Source organism: Pituophis catenifer, unplaced genomic scaffold, assembly GCF_029215685.1.
Source record: "Pituophis catenifer annectens isolate HBS135680 unplaced genomic scaffold, rPitCat1.0.hap2 SCAF_2, whole genome shotgun sequence".
Classification (NCBI taxonomy): domain Eukaryota; kingdom Metazoa; phylum Chordata; class Lepidosauria; order Squamata; family Colubridae; genus Pituophis; species Pituophis catenifer.
The window spans coordinates 290,075,450-290,092,627 of record NW_027256882.1 but is presented as its reverse complement, the minus strand read 5'-3'; the positions used below and the strand labels follow the sequence as shown (position 1 = coordinate 290,092,627).

The 17,178-nt window shown below is 44.0% G+C and overlaps 1 protein-coding gene across 1 annotated transcript in view; it reads left to right on the top strand.

The window, feature by feature from the left end:
* Positions 1 to 17,178, top strand: part of PIK3C3 (phosphatidylinositol 3-kinase catalytic subunit type 3) — a 125,848-nt gene that overhangs the window by 84,415 nt on the left and 24,255 nt on the right. The window contains exon 23 of the mRNA XM_070936007.1: positions 6,049 to 6,139. Coding sequence (XP_070792108.1) covers positions 6,049 to 6,139 — 91 coding nt within the window. The remainder of the gene's footprint in view (positions 1 to 6,048; positions 6,140 to 17,178) is intronic.

Sequence of the window (17,178 nt, the reverse complement as noted above, 5' to 3'; positions counted from 1 at the left end):
TACTTGTTGTGGCCCGTCAGCGGTCTGTGCAGCTAGTAGCTGATTCCGACAGCAAGGAGGCTGGTGTGGTGCTGCGCCAGCAGCCTGTGCAGCTGGCGCTCGAGTCAGACAGTGAGGAGGCTGGAGAAGATGTGGTGCCAGAGGCGGGGATTCAGCCAGAGCCTTCAGAACCTCCAGAAGCTCCTTTAAGTGAAGAGGATGAAGAGGAGGAGCCTCTTCTCGATGCACGGGCGTGCAGAGCTGCCAAAAGGCAGAAGTGGCTCCTCAGGAGGGGGGTCTCCTCAAGAGTAAGGCTTGGGGCTAATTGGCCACTCCCTTAGCCTATTTAAGGAGGAATGCCGACTAAAGCAATTTGCAAGGAACAACTTCGTTCACTCTCCTTCATGCCTTGATCTTAGTTCTCTTATCAGTTTCCTGCAAATTGCTTCTGGGCTTTCTGCCAACCATAGTAAGATTACGATTATTTATTCTTTGGATTCTTGTAGTCTGTTAAGAAAGTTAATTAACAGCCTTTTTTTTTGAAAAAGACTGATTTAATTTAGTAAACTAAGGTTTGTACAGACTTTGTGTGTGCTGCGTTCTTTGGGGTCCGTAGCTGAGGCAGAGCAGTACTCCTCGACTTGCAAATATTCATTTAGTGACCGAAGTTACAACGGCGCCGGAAAAAAAGTGACTTATTACTGTGTTTCACGCTTACGACCGTTGTAGCGTCCCCAATGGTCATGTGATCAAAGTTGGCAACTGACTCATATTTATGACTGTTGCAGAGACCCAGGGTCCACAATTGAGCCCAACATTTCTCTTGCTAAGCAAGACAGTTGTTAGGCGAGTTTTGCCCCGTTTTATGACCTTTCTTGCTATGGTTGTTAAGCGAATCACTGCAGTTGTTAAGTTAGTAACATGAATCTGACTTCCCCTTTGGCTTTGCTTGCCAGAAGGTCGCAAAAAGTGATCACATGACTCCCGGGACACTGCAACCGTCATAAATATGAGTCGAGGGTCTGAATTTTGATAACATGACCATGGGGAAGTTGCAGCGCTGAGAATTGGTGCCGTTGTAACTTCGAAGGGTCACTAAATGCACTGTTGTAACTCAAGGGCATTTGCATAACTACAGATCATCATCTTCCTTTAATGACCCCCTAATTCCTTTGCGGGATGGAGTCTGGGCAACTGAATGGAGATGAGTGTTTACTGGCCGGATGCCCTTCCTGTTGCCAATGGGGAGCTTTCCTCAGCAGATATATTTTCATTGTGTCCAGAGAGAGAAACATCTGCCTCTACCTAGGATCGAACTCACACACAAGGGTGAAATGTAAAATTTGTTACTATCGGTTCTGTGGGCGTGGCTTGGTGGGGGGGCTAATGTGACTGGATGGGCGTGGCCAACTTTTTTTTTTTTTTAACTTTTCAAAGCATTATTTCTAATGCTTTGAAAAGCCTCTGCCGATCAGGCAACTCAGCTGGGATCGTCAGAGACTTTTCAAAGCATTTTTTTTAACCACCTCTTCGGCCAAGAGGCTGCAGAAAAAAAAATGCTTTGAAAAGCCTCTGACGATCCCAGCTGAGCCGCGCGATCATCAGAGGCTTTTTTTTTTTTTTTTTACTTTTAAAAGCATTTTTTCGTCGGAAGAGGTTGTAGAAAAAATGCTTTTAAAAGTAAAAAAAAAAAAAAAAAGCCTCTGATGATCATGCGGCTCAGCTGGGCGTGCCCCCCCCCCCCGCGCAGGGATTTTTGCTACCGGTTTTCCGCCATCGCTACCAAATCGGGTGATCCAGTCCGAACAGGGAGCATTTCACCCCTGAACTCACAGGCTCCTGTTTGGGAGGCGAGAATTCCACTCTCTAGGCCACCGCACAACTCATTTGCACAGATGTACTGTGAGAATCATTAGCAGGAACCGATTTAACCCTCTCCCATCCAACCAGTCTTTTCTTGCTTCCTTGCCTCTTTGACCTCTGGAATGCAGCCCCTCCCTTCTGGGAATCCAGTCTCCGTTCCACCCAGGGGTGGGTTCTAAATTTTTTTACTACCGGTTCTGTGGGTGTGGCTTATTTTGTGGGCGTGGCTTGATGGCCATGTGACAATTCTTTAGGATTTAGCAGAGGTACTGGTCTACCAGGCTTTTAACTGTATAGCTGTACCGGTCTACCCATTTGGTTTTGGAGGCACCGGTCTACCCATTTGGTTTTGGAAGCACCGGTCTACCCATTTGGTTTTGGAGGTACTGGTCTACCACCACACTGCCTTTTAACACTGATCAGCTGTAGGGCGGCCATTTGAAGCCCCGCTTCAAAGAGTTTAAACAGTTTTTTTTCCTTCTAGCCGATGAGCTAGGACTCAGGAGGCAGCAATAGATTGGGGGTGGGGCCAAATAAAAGGTTAGAATAACGCGGGGAAGGAAGGCCCATCTCCCGAACAAAGAGAACCGGTTCGGTGATGTCATATCGTCACTGCTACCGGCTCGGCCGAACCGGGCTGAATCAGGAGGAACCCACCACTGGTTCCACCTCACTCTGAGTTTTTATACACCACTTCTGCCTCCAGCTTTGGAGTTACACTTTAGTAACTAAAATTCGTGTATTTTATGGATTTCAATATTCTCAATATTCTCCTCCCCATTTTTGTTTTAAGCAAACTCGACTTACAGCAATTCACTTAATGACCATTTGAAATTACAGCGGAACTAACGACCGTTTTTTCACATTTGTGACCGTTGCAGCCTCTCTGTAATCGCGTGATCAAAATTCAGACGCTCGGCAACCAGTTCATATTTATGACGGTCGCAGTGTCCCGGGGTTACATGATCCCCTTTTGCGACCTTCTGACAAGCAAAGACCAGATTCACTTAACAATTGTATTTCTAGCTTAACAGGTGCAGTGATTCCCTTAACAACTCTGGCAAGAAAGGTTGTAAAATGAGACAAAACTCACTTAACCAATGTTTGGTTTAGCAGTAGAAAGTTTGGGCTCAATTGTGGTCATAAGTCGAAGACTACCTGCATTCCAGTGGTGAAAGGTAAAATTTGTTACTACCGGTTCTGTGGGCGTGGCTTGGGGGGGGGTAATATGACTGAGTGGGCATGGCCAACTTTTTTTTTTTTTTACTTTTAAAGCCATTTTTTAAACCATTTCAACCTCTTCGGCTGAAGAGGTGGTAAAAAAAATGCTTTTAAAGCCTCTGACGATCCCAGCTGAGTTGCCTGATCGGCAGAGGCTTTTTTTCCTTTTAAAAACATTTTTTCTATAACCTCTTCGGCCGAAGAGGTGGTAGAAAAAATGCTTTTAAAAGCCTCTGATGATCCCAGCTGAGCCGTGCAATCATCAGAGGCTTTTTTTTTTACTTTTAAAAGTATTTTTTTTTCTGCCAAAGAGGTTGTAGAAAAAATGCTTTTAAAAATTAGAAAAAAAGGCTCTGATGATTGCGCAGCTCAATGGGCAATGCAGGGGGGCAGGGATTTTTGTTACCGGTTCTCCGAACCACCTGCCTCCATCGCTACTGGATCGGACAATCTGGTCCGAACCGGGAGCATTTCACCCTGCTGCATTCCATCACAATGATAAAACAGCAGCTGGACCAAATACTCCCCCCCCCAAAAAAAAAAAATTAGAAATGAAGTTGAAATGTTCCTATGCGAACACAAGATGGCACATGGCTGCTATCAATGCTATAAAATCCTTCTGCCAGGATACCAAGATGCCGGATAAAGCTTTCAATATATTATTGCAGGCTGGAAGAGAGAATAAATGATTATTTTCTCAAGCACAACCTGAGGATATGCATAAAAGCCTTACGTGTGCCTACAGAAAAATTAAAGAGAGGAAGTGCTTAACGCACATAGAAAAGTACAAGAATGAGCAACAAGAATGATTAGGGGGCTGGAGCAGTGGTGGTTGCTACCGGTTCATCCCGGATTGGGCAAACTGGTAGTGGCGGCGGTGGGAGGCTCCGCCCACCAACCCGGATGCTTCTGTGCATGCGCGAGAGCGCACGAGCAAACCGGTAGCCAACTAAATTGAAACCCACTATTGAGCTGGAGGATAAAACATACAAAGGACGGTTGCAGGAATTGGGGGTGTCTAATCTGATGAAAAGAAGGACTAGGGGTGACATGATAGCAGTGTTCCAATATTTGAGGGGCTCCTACAAAGATGAGGGGGGGGTCAAACTATTTTCCAAAGCACCAAAAGGCAAAACATGAAACAATGGATGGAGACTAACCAGGGAGAGAAACAACTTAGAATTAAGGAGGAATTTCCTAACGGTGAGAGCAATCAACCCATGGAAACAGCTTGGTCTTCGGAAGTTGTGGGTGGTCCATCCCTGGAGGTTTTCAAAAAGAGACTAGAGTAGACAATCATTTATCTGAAATGGTGGAGAGTCTCCCGTTCGAGCAGAGGGGTTGGACTAGAAGACCTCCAAAGTCCCTTCCAACTCTGTGTCAATGCAGAAGCTGACCGGGCCGAAGCCATCTTGGAGCTTCCGGGTTGCCACACTGGAGCGAGGGATAGGGAGCGGCGATTAGAGATAGCTAGGGGTTGTGTAGTCAAAATAAAATACGTTCTCCTGGGAACCAAGGATATTCCCACAGGTGGTTGGAGAAAGGAGGAGTAAAGTTACCAGACCAGCAAATGCTGCATTGATTGGGCCATGTGATTGATTGGTTGGGATTGGAGGGGGAAACTTTTACTTTTAATCAGGCGAAAACTGAGGGGCCCTTCAGAGTTGGTTTTCACCAGATTGTTGTGGCTCCGTTACCTGAGCCTGTGTCATCGGCAGGAGAGGACTCTGAAAGTGAAGGAGAGGAGTTGGCAAGGCCTCCCTCTCCAGGACCCTCCTCTCTGGCAATGCCTCCGGTGTCCTCCGAAGGGCAAGAGATAGGGCCGGGGCCAAGCACTTCCACGCAGCCGCAGGTGGACAGTAATGATGATGATGAGTCTTGGCTGGATCCTCGGCAGCATCGCAGAGATAAGTGTGCGCAACAGAAGAAGAGGCGTGCCAGGGATTAGGCTGAGTCATTGGACCACACCCCACAGGGTATAAAAGGGGGTGTGGTGGCCGGTTCAGCTCTGTGACAAGCAAAAAACGGATATCGGACAACCTTCTTTGTATTTACTGGACTTCGTTGATTATTGTGTATTGGCTTTGTTCCCGGACGAAGGGAGAAACTCTCCCCTCGTGAGTAAAGAATACCTGGCAGCCAGCCACTGAGTTGCTGCCAATTCTGATACCGGATAAACTGTTGTCGGCTGAGTTCTTTAATTGTTGCCTGTCTGTGAGGATGCATGTGTGAGATGGGGACAGAACACAGATCTGTGCCAGTTTGATATTTCCAATAAAGCTGTTGTTTGAGGAATCTACCTGCCTCGGAGTTCTTGCATGCAATGGATTTATTACTTGGAACCCTGACGCACTGTTGTTCTGTTATTCTATCTTTGGTTGTTTTTGTTTTGTAAAGTACCATATTTTTCAGAGTATAAGACGCACCTTTTTTCCCCTAAAAGTGGGTGAAAATTTAGGTGTGTCTTATAGACCAAATACGGGCATTTTTGGCCTCTCGAACACTCCGCGCGTCACATTTTCCTCCTCCCCGGCCCCCAGAATCACTGCTTTGCATGGCCTGTTTTCATCAAAAATGGGCTCGTTTTTGCCATAAACAGCTTGGGAGCTGAAAATCAGGTCCGTTTTTGGGCAAAAATGGGCCCTTCTTTGCCAAAAACGTGCCATGTGGAGCACTGCAGAGTGTTTCTGAGGGCCTTGGAGGGTGAAAATCCAACTCGCGGAAGCCAAAAAATATTTTCTTTCTTGTTTTCCTCCTGTAAATTTAGGTGTGTCTTATAGTTCAGTGCACCTTATAGTCCAAAAAATACGGTATTCTCTGTTCACCTCATTTTTTTTCTTGGCCGTACCAATCACATTCATTTTTTTCTGGAGAAAGGATCGTCCTGATTTTGAGAAAGGTGATGAATTTGGTCCGCAGAAGGTTGTATATTCTGCATTTCACAAATTTGTACTTATTTCTTAATTGGCCTTTTCTTCTCCACAGGTATTCCAACTTGATTTTGAACTTGTTCTCTCTGATGGTGGATGCCAACATTCCAGACATCGCCCTTGAACCGGACAAGACCGTCAAAAAAGTAAGGAACCAATTTCTTATATAGCGCCCCTCCCCACAAAGTAGTTATGTGTGTTATGGGATGCTGTAAGGATACGCATCATCGAGACCTGTGATGACGACCTTACGGCACGCGTGCCACAGGTGGCACACAGAGCCATATTGGTGGGCACGCAAGCATTGCCCTAGCTCAGCTGCAGCGTACATGTGCGCACCGGCCGGCTGATTTTCGGGCCTTCCGGGCCCACCGGAAGTCGGGAAACAGGCTGTTTCCGGGCCTCTGGAGGCCCTCCGGTGGGGTGAGGAAGGCCCGTTTTTCGCCCTCCCCAGGCTCCAGAGGCTTTCTAGGAGCCTGGGAAGGGCGAAAACGGCCTTCCCCACCCCACCACTGAGGCTCATAGTAAGTGGTTTAGTAAGATAATCTGATTTGGAATGTTGAACGAACCATATTTACCCCAATTTTAGGCATATAGTTTCCGAAGTCCGGGAATGCCTCACAAGGTGACACACAGAAGAAATATTTCCAAGAATTATGTGCTTGTCTCTAATTTTTTTTCAATTTGGGAATTTCCCTTAGACACTTATGTATATTGAGTTGAAATAGTGACATCTAAGTATGCGTATATAATAGAGATAATAACTTTATCTGGTTTCTTTTTTTTCTTTGTTTTCAGTGGTTGATGTTTAGCGCAGTTGTCAAGGATATATAATTGGTAGAAACATGACCATGAAAGAGTGGAATTGACAGTCATTCTAGATTTTATCTTCTTTCTTTCTTTCTTTCTTTCTTTCTTTCTTTCTTTCTTTCTTTCTTTCTTTTTTCTTCCTTCTTTCCTTCTTTGTTTCTTTTCTTCTTTTCTTTCTTTCTTTACTATCTATCATCTTTCTTTCATTCTTTTTTTTTCATTTATTCTTTTTTCTTTCTTCTTTGTTTCTTTTCTTTCTTTACTATCATCTATCTTTCTTTCTTTCTTTCTTTCTTTCTTTCTTTCTTTCTTTCTTTCTTTCTTTCTTTCTTTCTTTCTTTCTTTCTTTCCTTCTGTTTCCCCAACTTGCTTTCATCCCTATCTTTCAACTTGCTATTTAACATTTAATTCCATCCTTTCTCTGTCAGAGATGCCCCGTTGGTTGACGTGATGGTATTTGTGTTCCTCTTGGACATTGTCTTGGAAGACAGCTTTTCCACTTAAAAAAAAATATATCGAATAAGCTTCCTTGCTTATGTTTCTTTCCAATTAAGCCACAGCTTGCTGAGTTTATTATGAATATCTGGTGTGTAGCTTACATGTTTCATTTGGGTTGAACTCCGTACCTGTCTGTCGGGAAGTTCAAAAGCATGCAATCAGGGTTTTTTTTTTTCTTCTCTTTTTTCTTTCTCTCTCTCTCTCTTCCTCCCTGCATTCATATTACCTTTAAATATGTCAAACCTCTAAAGCTTTTTTTTTCCCCTCATGGTTTCGCAGAGCTTTGTAATCTTTCTGAAAACGGATTTCATTATACAATTGTCATCCTTGTGCCTCTGAAAATTTATTTATTATGCTGACTCTTTAAATTGCATTTTGCCAACATTTTTTTTTGCAATTGATTTTAATAACCGAGTTGCTAGAAGAGGCACCGTTGCCTTTGTATGCTGTATCTTCTTCACTTTAATAGCAAGTAGAAAGGAGTATAAAAACCTGCAGCTTTGGAAAATCGCTCCATCTGATAACTTGTGATCCCAGTGTAAGCTTCATAATCAATATCTCTAAGGACAGAAAGTTGGCCTTGTATAACAATACCTTATCTTGAGAGCATAAGGCAAACAATAAAGAGAAAATGCTAACATTATTATTGGAAGGGCTGGTTTTTTTCCCCAGTTATATCTACCCAACCCACCAGAATGTAGACAGTGGTGGGATTCAGCCGGTTCTCGCAAACCGGTAGCGGCGATGGTGGGAGGCTCCGCCCACTCGACCTGACGTAATGTGCACCTACTGCACATGTGCAGACAAGGCACGTGCGAGCAGTGCGAGCTCACATTTGCGAACCAGTAGGGTAAGTAAGTGAATCCCACCACTGAATGTAGAGGTAGCGTATGTTAAGGATTTCCTCTCTTAAGGAAGTTCATCTGGTGAGACCAAGAAGAAGGGCCTTCTCTGTGGTGGCTCCCTCCTTGTAGTTTGAAGGACCATATTTTTCCAGTTACATACACTTCACCCACCAGAATGTAGACAGTGGTGGGATTCACCCGGTTGTCTCCGGTTCTTGCGAACCAGTAGCGGTGACGGTAGGAGGCTCCTCCCACCCGACCTGATGTAATGTGCGCCTACTGCACATGCGCGAACAAGGCACATGCGAACGGAGCTAGCTCGCGCACAAGCGCGCTCACATTTGCGAACTAGTAGGGTAAGTAAGTGAATTTCACCATCTGGTGAAACCAAGAAGAAGGGCCGGATGCGGCAGGCAGAGGGTGATATGGGTCCCCTCTCTTAAGGAAGTCCATTTTTGAGACCAAGAAGAAGGGCCTTCTCTGTGGTGGCTCCCATCTTGTAGTTTGAAAGGTTCCTTCAAAAATTCCAGGACGGTTAGACTGGGAGATAAATTATAATAATACCGACAGAAAAGAATATTTGGAGGTCATGGTTGAAATGTGAAATCCTTTCTAGTCTCTGAGCTTTGTTTTTTTTGTTTTTGTTTTCCTTTGTCTATGTTTTATTACCCAAGTAGGTAATATCATCAGTGCTAAAAGTGAATGTGCTAAAAGTGTTTAGAGGAGGAGGAGGAGGAATGTACTCTTTGGTGCTTTTTGACCTTGGTTGTTTTCTTGCTGACATTTCATTACCAAACTAAGTAATGTCATCCTTTCTAGCAATGGTAGTTAGGTAATGAAATCTCTGCAAGAAAACAACCAAGTTCAGAGACTACTAACCCACAAAATAATAATAATAATAATAATAATAATAATAATAATAATAATAATAATAATAATAATAATAATAATAGACATAAATAATCAAGAACAAACCCTAGCCACAAACTGCACGAAGGCAAAAATTCAACATGTTACCACCAACAGCAAATGCCGCCTCTGCAGTGAGAAAGATGAGACAGTCGACCACCTGATTAGTGGGTGCAGCAAAATTTCACAAACTGACTACCTACAACGCCATGACCGCGTTGCTAAGATCATTCACTGGAAATTGTGCCAGAAGTTTAGATTTGAGTACAGCAAAAACCACTGGGAACATCAGGTTCAGAAAGTTTTAGAGAATGAGAAACTCAAGATCTTCAGGATTCAGGATTCAGACTGACAGGCACTTAGCCCACAACACACCTGACATAACAATAGTTGAAAAGAAAAAAGTATGGTTCATTGACATTGCAATACCTGGTGATGCACGGATTGAAGCTAAGCAGCAAGAAAAAATCACAAAGTACCGGGACTTACAAATTGAAGTTGAGCGACTGTGGAAAAAGAAATCGTGTGTTGTCCCGATTGTAATTGGAGCCCTTGGAGCAATACCCAAAGGGCTACCCCGCTATTTAGAAATTCTAAATTTGCCAGACTTGAACATTTTGACTCTACAAAAAATCACCTTACTCGGAACAGCTTACATCCTCCGACGATACCTTAACAGTTCCTAGGTCCTTGGTTAGGACTCGAGCTGCTGAGCTATTAACCAGCCTCAAAGGCTGTGAATCTCACTAAAGATGATGATGATGATGATGATGATGATGATGATGATGATGATGATGATGATGATAATGAGGAGGAGGAGGAGGAGGAGGAGGAGGAGGAGAAGGAGGAGGAGGAAAAAAATCACAAAGTACCAGGACTTACAAATTGAAGGTGAGCGACTATGGAAAAAGAAATCATGTGTTGTCCCGATTGTAATTGGAGCCCTTGGAGCAATACCCAAAGGGCTACCCCGCTATTTAGAAATTCTAAATTTGCCGGACTTGAACATTTTGACTCTACAAAAAATCACCTTACTCAGAACAGCTTACATCCTCCGATGATACCTTAACAGTTCCTAGGTCCTTGGTTAGGACTCGAGCTGCTGAGCTATTAACCAGCCTCAAAGGCTGTGAATCTCACTAAAGATTAACCAATAATAATAATAATAATAAAAATTACTTCAGCCAAGTACATTCGACGAACTCGTAAGATGTTAATGTCCAAACTGAGTGGAGGAAACATCATAAAAGCCATAAATACCTGGGCTATACCTGTGAGGAATAATTCTGCAGGAATAATTGACTGGACCCAGATGGAGTTAGACAATCTGGACAGGAAAACAGGGAAGCTTATGACAATGAATCATGCTTTGCACCCTAAAAGTGATGTTGACCGATTATATTTACCAAGAGCAGAGAGTGGTCGAGGACTCCTACAAGTAAAGCAGACTGTGGAAGAAGAAAAACGCAGCTTGAATGATTACATCCAGAAAAGTGAAGAACCAATGATTAAGGAAGTAAATAAAGGAGGCCTTTTAAAGACAACTAAAACAAAAGCAGAATATAAGAAAGAAGTAATTGAGCAGCGAGCTGAAAATTGGAAACACAAAGCTCTGCATGGCCAATACTTGAAAAGTATTGAAGGCAAAGCTGACAAGAAACTAACTTGGAACTGGTTAAGATCAGGAGTACTGAAAAAAGAAACAGAAAGCTTTATTTTGGCAGCTCAAGAACAAGCCCTAGCCACAAATTGCATGAAGGCAAAAATTCAACATGTTACCACCACCAGCAAATGCCGCCTCTGTAATGAGAAAGATGAGACAGTCGACCACCTGATCAGTGGGTGCAGCAAAATTTCACAAACTGACTATCTACAACGCCATGACCGCGTTGCTAAGATCATTCACTGGAAATTGTGCCAGAAGTTTAGATTTGAGTACAGCAAAAACCACTGGGAACATCAGGTTCAGAAAGTTTTAGAGAATGAGAAACTCAAGATCTTCAGGATTCAGGATTCAGACTGACAGGCACTTAGCCCACAACACACCTGACATAACAATAGTTGAAAAGAAAAAAGTATGGTTCATTGACATTGCAATACCTGGTGATGCACGGATTGAAGATAAGCAACAAGAAAAAATCACAAAGTACCGGGACTTGCAAATTGAAGTTGAGCGACTGTGGAAAAAGAAATCGTGTGTTGTCCCGATTGTAATTGGAGCCCTTGGAGCAATACCCAAAGGGCTACCCCGCTATTTAGAAATTCTAAATTTGCCGGACTTGAACATTTTGACTCTACAAAAAATCACCTTACTCGGAACAGCTTACATCCTCCGACGATACCTTAACAGTTCCTAGGTCCTTGGTTAGGACTTGAGCTGTTGAGCTATTAACCAGCCTCAAAGGCTGTGAATCTCACTAAATATTAAATAATAATAATAATAATAATAATAATAATAATAACAACAACAACAACAACAACAACAACAACAAAACAATAATTACAATAACAATAATAAGCACTACAAACTAATGTCATGAAAGCAAAGATACAAAAATCCACTGACAATCCAAACTTCTGCAACAACAAAGTCGAAACTGTTTCACATTTAATATGTAAATGCAGCAAAATCGCACAAACTGATCACACAGCTAGATACGACTGAGTTGATAAATTAGTCCACTGGCCATTATGTAAAAAATACGACATACTTGTATCCAAAAAGTCATGGGAACATAAAGTGGAAAGGTTATAGAAAATGAGAAGATAAAGATCTTGTGGGACTTTCGAATACAGACGGATCATCACTTGGAACACAACACGCCAGATATCACAGTTGTTGAAAACCAAAATGTACAATTTATTGACATCGCGGTACCAGGAAATGCCAGAGTCGAAGAAAAAGAATTGGAAAAAATCATGAAATATCGCGACCTGACTATCGAAACTACACGGCTATGGATGAAACATGTAACCGTGATACCGTGATATCCATTGTCATCAGGGCACTTGGTACCATGTCCAAGAATTTTACAAAACACATCAACAAATTGCAGCTTCCTGCAATAACTTCCAGTCAGGTTTCAGGTCTGGGCACAGCACGGAAACGGCATTGGTCGCGTTGGTTGATGATCTCTGGAGGGCTCGGGACAGGGGTTGCTCCTCTGTTCTGGTCCTGTTAGATCTCTCAGCGGCTTTTGATACCATCGACCATGGTATCATGCTGCACCGGCTGGAAGAGTTGGGGGTGGGAGGCACCGTGTTGCGGTGGTTCTCCTCCTTTCTCTCCGACCGGTCGCAGTTTGTGTTGGCAGGGGGGCAGAGGTCGACCTCAAGGCCTCTCATCTGTGGAGTGCTGCAGGGATTGGTCCTCTCGCCCCTTCTGTTCAACATTTATGTAAAGCCGCTGGGCGAGATCATCCGTGGCTTCGGGGTGGGATACCACCAGTACGCTGATGACACCCAGCTGTACATCTCCACCCCAGGCCACCCCAATGATGCCCTTGAAGTGATGTCCCAGTGCCTGGAGGCTGTGCGGATCTGGATGGGGAGGAACAGGCTCAGGCTCAACCCTTCCAAGATTGAGTGGCTGTGGCTCCCGGCATCCCGATATAGTCAGTTGACTCCATCACTGACTATAGGGGGTGAGTCTTTGGCCGCCACAGAAAAGGCTCACAATCTGGGAGTCCTCCTGGATATGCAGCTGTCCTTGGAGGAACATCTGACAGCTGTAACCAGGGGGACCTTTTGTCAGGTTCGCCTGATTCGCCAGTTGCGGCCCTTTCTTGATCGGGATTCCCTGTGCACAGTCACTCATGCCCTCGTCACCTCTCGCCTTGACTACTGCAACGCTCTCTACATGGGGCTCCCCTTGAAGAGCACCCGGAGGCTCCAACTGGTCCAGAATGCAGCAGCACGAGTAGTGGTGGGAGCAGCATGGCGCTCCCATATAACACCGCTCCTGCGCGAGCTGCACTGGCTCCCAGTCTTCCGGGTGCACTTCAAGGTGCTGGTTATCACCTTTAAAGCGCTCCATGGCATCGGGCCTAGCTATCTTCGAGACCGCCTGCTGCTACCAATGACCTCCCATCGTCCCATGCGCTCCCACAGAGAGGGCCTCCTCAGGGTGCCATCAGCCAATCAATGTAGGCTGGTGACCCCCAGGGGGAGGGCCTTCTCTGTGGGGGCACCTACCCTCTGGAATCAGTTGCCCCCAGAGATAAGGAGAATCCAAGACCTTAGTGCCTTCCGCTGTGCCCTTAAAACCCACTTTTTCCAGCAAGCCGGGCTGGCTTAAGAAGAAATTTTAAATGTTTTATTTGGTTTGTATTTTTAATTTTGGGCCAAATTTATATATATTTTAATTGTTTTTTAATATTTGTATTTTATGTTTTTTAATTCTGGCTGTACACCGCCCTGAGTCCTCAGGGAGAAGGGCGGTATATAAATTTAAATAAATAAATAACACCAGCGGAACTGCAAAAAACTGTGCTACTTGGAACATTGTACATCTTAAGAAGATACTTGGTTGATACCTAGGATGCTGGCAGCAACCCGCCAGTCAATGGTATTTGTGATGCATTTTTGAATGTTCAGTTGACTGAGTTTCATGTTTAATAAATAAAAGAGATTATTATTATTATTATTATTATTATTATTATTATTATTATTATTATTATTATTATTATTATTCCAGTAAATGGTTCATCACTTCTAATATTATTGCTCGAGAAAACCACATCAACAAGTCTGTGGTAATACCAGACTTGTCTCCCAAAGAAGTATTATTTTATTAAATCGTTCATTTCATCGATTTTGCTTAAATGGAATGGAAACATCGCAAGAGATCACAAATCTGTTTGCAGTAAGCCTAACTGGACTAAAAGAAAAGAAATACTTGACTTGTAACAACATCCCGCCATCTGAAACTCATTGAAATGAAATGATTCTGTTGAGAAAAAAAAATCAAAAGCGATGCGTTTGCTGTTTGGATTGATTTTCCCACCCACACCCCGCCCTCCTCAAAGCTTTAACAAGAAATCCATATATATTTTGAGAAACTCAAACAAGATAAAAATCCGCTTTGCCTTGACCTGTAAAATTAAATTACCTGCTGGTGGCAGATGAAGTCCACAGCTTGCTTTTTCAGCCATAAGATTGCTTTTACAGAAGAGGTAGAAAATGTGCTGTGTAAAGGTTTCCCTGTTGGGTCATGTCGGATTCTAGGGGGCGCTGCTCATCTCTGTCAGACTCTAGGGGGCGCTGCTCATCTCTGTTGGCCGCTGCTCATCTCTCTCTTGGACTCTAGGGGGAGCTGCTCATCTATGTTTCTTGGCTGAAGGAGCCAGCATTGTCCAACGACATTTCTGTGGCCGTGTGGCCAGCATGACTATAAGCCAAAGGCGCACGGAACACTGTGACCTTCCCACCAAAGTGGTACCTATTTATCTACTTGCATTCTTTTTGGAGTTGCAAACAGGAACATGTACAGCAGTAAAACAATCAGTAAAACAGTAGAAAACAACAAGTAGCAATGATCAAACAGTGATCATGCAGAGAGAGCAGGCAGAGAGGAACAGAGGTAGCAATAATAATGTAATAAGAATAATAAGCCATGATTCAAGCTTCCTCTTAAGTACGTTGGCTACAGAGCTAGCCAATCAGAATACAGTATGATGCAATACAGCATTACAGTCTTAAAGCTATACATTACATTTTGACTGCAAACATGCATTGATGGTTTATATATATATTGCCAACCCAACCAGTTAGGCAATAGCCATTCCCTAACAAAGGGAGTGAAGCAGCGGTGGATTTCACATTTTGTTATCACCGGTTCGCCCTGCGTGTGTGACTTCCGTGCATGCGCCCGGCCTCAAAAATGTGCCTAAATAGGCGGCATAGAGCCGGGGAATCTATGGAGTGGAGGGAGGGAATGAAGAAGGAAGTAGAGGGAGGGAGAGAGGGAGGGAGGGAGGGAAGGAAGGAAGGAAGGAAGGAAGGAAGGAGGAAAAGAAAGAATTTATTTATAATTATTTGGCTGTGAAGAGCACATATCAAACCTAAACAATAAGAGCACATATCAAACTTAACATTAATACCACTTTCTGTGAACAGTTTACTATCTGCACTTCGATTGCTTTTAATGAAGACTACAGTTGCTATAGTGATCCAAGACAAGAGAAATATTTTGGTCGACAATTTCCTCCGTAATGCTTAAATATCAGTGGGTGCAAATTGGTCTATTTAAATGACAAAAGGGATTGGCAGAAGGAAATGAACGCTTTTATATTTCAGACATTTGATATCAAACCTCAGCTTTAAACACCCACAAGAAGGAAGAGCAGTGCATAAATTTGCACTCCGGTTTCTGTGTTTGTTCTGAATCAGTACAAACTACAGAACGAAGGGAATTTTTTTTTTAATCCCTGGAGGTGCCAAGGTCACGGGGGAAGATTCTGAAAACAACTAGATCTAAATTTACTTGATTTCACAGGTACAGCATAATTTAAACCTCTCTTTAAAAAAAAAAAATAATAATGTATGTAAGAGTTAGTCGTATTCCTCTGTTTTTTTTTTTTGCAAATTTGTAGTTCATCCAGTGCTAAAAAAACCACATTTTTTTCTTCCATGTTCAATCCAGTTGCCGGCTCCTCTTCCAACAGCTCTGAATATCTGTGTACATATCTGAAGTATAACTCAGTGGGTTTAATTGGCACAGTTAATTCACTGGATTTTATCCGACCAGATAACATTTTTGTGTGACCAGGTCCCCAATACATTGGAAGCAGAACTTGTTGTTGGAAGAAATGTCCATCTGGGTTCAGTTCCAAGTGGGGAGAAAGACACTGGAAACATGGAGGCTGATTGGAAAGATGGTTTATTGATGGACAGGACCGGGAGTGGGATTCAGCCGGTTCAGACCAGTTTTGGCGAACCGGATGCTAATTTTAGATCTGGTTCGCCAAACCGGTAGTTGCAAGGACTAGCTAGCCTTGCCCATCCCATCCCGCCCCTCCAGGAGTGTCCACGTGGCCTGTTTTAGATACCAGATAAGTGCAGGACCTGCGCGGAGGCTCTGCGAGGGCGAAAAACTGGCCTCCGGGAAATTCTGGCAGTCTGGAAATGGGCCCATTTCCAGCCTCCAGAGATTGTCCAGAGCCCGGGGAGGCAGTTTTAGCCCTTCCAGAGGCTCGAGGAAAACCTCTGGAGCTTGGGGAGGGTGAAAACACCCACCATGGCCACGCCCACTTAGCAACTGGGCAGAGAACAGGTTGCTAAAATTTTTGAATCCCACCCCTGGATAGGACCGCATGGGTTTTGAGAGAGCTGAACACATGGGTTTGAGAGAGAGAGGTATTTATACCGTCTCTTGAGCCTTGCACTTGAGCTTCCTGTTCCTGTGCAAGAATATGTATTCTATTGGTTGTCAGACTCAGAGGGGGTCCCTCTGAGTCCTCATTATCCCTCTTAATGGCTTTCTGCACCTGTTTTTCCCTGCCTAAGTGCAGGTCCTTACTTTTCTCACCACTGTGAGAGGACTAGAACTCTCAGTCTCCTAGTGATTGACCCAAAGTCACTCAGCTGGCTTTCATGGCTAGGGCAGGACTAGAACTCACATTCTCCTGGTGATTGGCCCCAAGTCACCCAGGTGGCTTTCATGCCTAGAACTCACTGTCTCCTGGTGATTGGCCCAAAGACACCCAGCCAGCTTTCATGCCTAGGGCGGGACTAGAACTCACTGTCTCCTAGTGATTAGCCCAAAGTCACCCAGTTGGATTTCATGCCTAGGACGAGACTAGAACTCACCATCTCCTGGTGATTGACCCAAAGACACCCAACCAGTTTTCATGCCTAGGACCGGACTAGAACTCACCATCTCCTGGTGATTGGCCCAAAGACACCCAGCCAGCTTTCATGCCTAGGGTGGGACTACAACTCACTGTCTCCTAGTGATTGGCCCAAAGTCACCCAGTTAGCTTTCATGCCTAGGGTGGGACTACAACTCACTGTCTCCTAGTGATTGGCCCAAAGTCACCCAGTTAGCTTTCATGCCTAGGGTGGGACTACAACTCACTGTCTCCTAGTGATTGGCCCAAAGTCACCCAGTTAGCTTTCATGCC